The sequence below is a fragment of the Vigna radiata genome, chromosome 9, assembly GCF_000741045.1.
Source record: "Vigna radiata var. radiata cultivar VC1973A chromosome 9, Vradiata_ver6, whole genome shotgun sequence".
NCBI lineage: Eukaryota > Viridiplantae > Streptophyta > Magnoliopsida > Fabales > Fabaceae > Vigna > Vigna radiata.
The window spans coordinates 3689288-3693553 of NC_028359.1; the positions used below are offsets into that span (position 1 = coordinate 3689288).

General features: G+C 35.5%; 1 protein-coding gene across 1 annotated transcript; it reads right to left on the minus strand.

Annotated features, from left to right (window-relative positions):
• Positions 1-290: 290 nt before the first annotated feature.
• LOC106773529 (alternative oxidase 3, mitochondrial) lies at positions 291-2494 on the minus strand. Its single transcript, XM_014660215.2, has 4 exons — positions 2078-2494; positions 1786-1914; positions 844-1332; positions 291-727 (listed from the first exon to the last, which is right to left on the minus strand). Exons 1-4 carry the CDS (start codon positions 2396-2398, stop codon positions 668-670), a joined length of 999 nt encoding a protein of 332 aa, XP_014515701.1. The 5' UTR covers positions 2399-2494; the 3' UTR covers positions 291-667.
• Between the last annotated feature and the right edge of the window lie 1772 nt (positions 2495-4266).

The window sequence follows — 4266 nt, forward strand, 5'->3', positions numbered from 1 at the left end:
TTAAAAAAACTATAAACTGACATGTGTGACATTCTATTTAACAAAAAATATTTCAATTTTTCAAAACTAAAAATCTAATTAAGACAAAAAAAATAAAATACTAATCTACGATTTCTAATAAAAAAGAGGATTAGTGGAATGATTAACCCTTAAGCAAAACATGATTCTGTAAAATATTAAGGTGTATCATTGGAGTTGAGTGCGACTAAAGATGAGATGGAAAGTCTCCATCAACATATTGTTAATAGTAGAAAAGTAAAGCACGGTGGCTCCATAATGGTTTTAAAAAGTGAACAAAAATTGCTTTATCACCATAGAACGTTTCACATCTCAATTACAAATCATAGTTGTTTTATCATTAATCCCGAACAATGTTTGGTAAAATTTGTACTGACATAGGAAAACTTGCTCTAAGATTACAGCCACAGATAGATCCTATGTCTAAAACTGCACCTATTCAACCATAGAGGACAGGTAAATTTACTGTTTTTTCTATTCCCTTTTATGATCTTAAATCTCCAATGTATCACATAACTACCGATCTCCATAAAACTTCTGTTTTATAGTGACTGCAAACAAATACATTTTATTGATCCTTCAGTCACTAATAGAAAGTTCTAGATGAGAAAAGCTACAAATGGTTTTGCTAAAAATTTACAACAATGGCTCAATGATAACCAATAGGAGCTGGAGCCTCCCTTAATTCCTTTCCTTGGTGGTGAATATCCTGCAGGAAGAAGAACACAACATTCAGAATAAAAAGTAAACAAAAAAGTGTGAAATGAATGTAAAACCGTGTTAAAAATCATTTTTGAAAGAAGAGGTGAAAAAAATGGCACTGACAGAAGCAAAGTGGTTGACATCTCTGTGGTGAGCCTCATCTGCACGAATGACAGTGACAACATCTTTGAGAGTTGCATCCTTGGGGAGCCTCCAGTAGTCAATGGCAATGGCAGGAGCAGGGACGTTTTCAACTTTGCCACTCTCAATTGCTTCCAAATGCTGTGTGTATGAAATCACAGCCTCTTCCTCTAAATACCCAACAAACCTGTGTGCTGCTTTTGGTGAAAGGAGGTAAAACACGAAGAAGGCGTTGAAGAAAACGCCCTGTGCAGTGAAAATCAGAAGCCTCTCGTGCCATTTGGGCTGCACCAGCTCCACCATCGTCATCAGGTGCATCCTCTCGTTCTCTGCTTCCTCAAGCAACGCCTTTATCCATCCCCCACTGTGCTGAAACTTCCTCAGAGACTTCAGGTGCAGCAGCATCCCTCCCACCATTCCTGGAACCGCTGCAATTGTTTCCAGCATCATGGCATGGCACCCATACCGTTCCTGAAAGTGAAATATTCAAATCATCAACTCAATCTCTTCCATATTTGTACCATCTAAACTCATGTTCAATCAGATTCTTCTACTGTCACTTTTTGTTGGAATTCAACTCAGTTTAAACTCCACACGCAGTACACATAGAAAGTTGAACACCTTACAGGAAAAGAATTATAAATCAATCTGAGTATCTTCTCAATAAATTCCATCTCAAAATACTTATCGGATATATCAGATCTTTTGAACTAGAATTGATCTTAAATTTCAGTACCAACACTATTTGGTATGATCCTTAATCAAATTGTTTGAATTCTAATGATGTTTATCTGTGCTCCTAAATCCTAATGTTTACTCTTACATATAAAACTTAATGTTTAAGTTAGAAACACACTTTTATATATTTATTATCGGTATGAAATTGAAGGAAGAAATCATATTATGCATAGCAGTAGCACATACCTTGAAGTATAAATCAGAGAGAACCCTTAGAAATTTGACAGACCGAAAAGCAACCTTGTCGGTTAATGACTTCGGTGTGTGATGCTTGGTGACATCTATTGACACATCTGAGTGGTAAGTGTCCCATGGCTGCGAGAGACGACATAGAAACAAAAATGCTCAGAGCTCAAAGTTCAGACATCATTAAGAAAACATAAAAGCATGTTCATCGCGGAAATTTACAACATGGTGGTGTCAAACCAAAGTAAAACAGGTGAATTTTTCAGTTTACAGAGAGTTCAGATATTCTTACCATGAAACAGTTCCATGGCCACTCAGTTCCGTCCTCCCTGCGGACCTTGGGCCTTGAGATCCCCCAGTAACTGGAAATGACGGCGTTGGTGTCGGTGTCTTTGACCTCGTTTTTTTTCTCCTCTGAGTTGTGATCCTTGATGTCTGGAAGAGTGGACATCCTCCGCAAATAGAAGCTACCAAACGCGCCGCCGCCATGCTGGCGTGTCGGCTCCACGATCGCGGCTGTTGGGAGGTGGCGGTAGTAGCTACGGCCACCGCCAACCAGAGCTCGTGCCGCTGACCTTACTAAAGTATGCTTCATGGTGGATCTTGACAGCATGTGATGTTTTTTATTTCTTGATCTGTGAATGAAAATGGCTGTGATTTGAAGATTTATATACACACTGAATATTAAATATTATATTTTGGTGTTCAATTTTATGTTTGCCACCTGATGATTGAGGAGACCGGGAAAAGAAGGGGTTGGGGAAGGTCACATCCACGACAACGTAGCCATAAAGATTTGATATTTTGGTTTGGGATGGTTATGAACCGTTTGATTGAGGATTTTTTTACAGCAACTGTTACTTGCCATTATGTTGGAAAGGTCCTGTTCATGAACCTGTAGAACAATCAATGTTTTAAGATAATTCTTACAACTCTAAGTTTTATGTTGAAACAGTTTTAAGATTCCAACGTTCATTTTACAATAGTAATGATACGATGAAAATTTTCATTTTTAAAAGTAAAATAGTCATAAAAATTCTGTATTTAAAAAAAAGATAAAAAATAAAAAAAAATAATTTTAAATAAATGTAAAAAAGTTAAATATGTTTTTTTTATTATAAAATTTAGAGGTTCAAGATAATATTATAAAATTTTCATATGAATTGTTTAAACTTGTTGGTATTCAGGTTGGTAATCTTAAAATAAATAAATAAACTGACAGGAAGCATATTGGACTTTTCTCCATTGTTGACTATTATTTTGTTGAAGGGTGACTTACTTTGAGACCAATTGCACCTGGTCTAATGTTCTGTTGTGAGAAGAAATCAAAGAAAGGAGAAGCCAGGTCAAACATGACCTACTTTCCAACTTCAAAAAAATTGTACATGTTATAATAGTTCTTTCTGAGTTTAATTTATGTTTATCTTTGATCATGTACATACAATATTTTTTGAAAATACCTAAATATATTGTATCTTGTTATCGCATTATCATATTGTATTAATGGATAAATAAGGAAACAAAGTGATTAAAAAAAATTTGAAAACAACAATTTATTCAACTTTTTATAGGATTCAATTAATTAATTCATATGAGAAAAACTATTTTAATTTAGTTAATAATATTAAATACGTCTTAAATTTATATTTTTTGAAAATATTCTTAACACTAATAATGCATGTCTTTCCTTGACATTTTTAATTATTTTTAATTTTCAATATTGATATGCTATTTTTTGTTCTGTCTAAAAAAAAGTATGAAAATTAATAATGAAAAAAGAAATAAAGTGAATATGTTTATTATTGGTTAAACCTCTTTAGTTGTCACTATTTTTGTGAGTTTTTTTCAATCTTCATTTTATTAGAATTCTCAATTTAGTCTTAAAAAAATATTAATTTGATTGAGTCAATTAGGTCTTTGTCGTTAAATTGGTTTAACGAAGTTGAGTTTTTTATGAACTGCCTTATCACTCCTGTCACGTCAATCTCATCTTCCCCAGCAGTAGAAACCCTAATTTCCCTTTAAGAGTGAAATCCTAGTTGCCGCAAGCAAACCCTAGAGTTGTCGTCGCAAGCAAACCCTAATGTCGCTACCGTAAAGCCGTTGCGAAGCCTTTAGTCTCGTCGTCACCACCTTGTTGCGTCGCAACCGCGAAGCCACTGTGAGAACTCCAATAGCGTCTTTGCTGCATCGCCACCATCAACGCCACCTTCTTCGCGCATCCACCATCTCGTCGCACCTTAATGTTGCCGTTGCACAACGCAGATTCCCATCATCTACCACCACCTTCAACAATTAGAGAGAACCCAAATTCATGGTCGTGATTCTTCTTTGAAACCCGCAACGTCAACCTCCCACCTCATCAGAAACTTAACTCCCTTACGCTAATTTAACGGCAAGGGCCCAATTGACTCAAATTAGCATTTTTTGGGACTAAATTAGAGATTCTAATAAAACAGGGATCGAATTGGGAAAAGCCCA

Excerpts from the sequence above, each read along its gene's own strand:
- LOC106773529 (XM_014660215.2), bottom strand. The coding sequence starts at position 2,398 with ATGCTGTCAAGATCCACCATGAAGCATACTTTAGTAAGGTCAGCGGCA. Across the intron at positions 1,333-1,785 it reads TCTCTGATTTATACTTCAAG|GAACGGTATGGGTGCCATGC; the intron begins GTATGTGCTACT and ends TTTCACTTTCAG. Across the intron at positions 728-843 it reads ATGTCAACCACTTTGCTTCT|GATATTCACCACCAAGGAAA; the intron begins GTCAGTGCCATT and ends TTCTTCCTGCAG.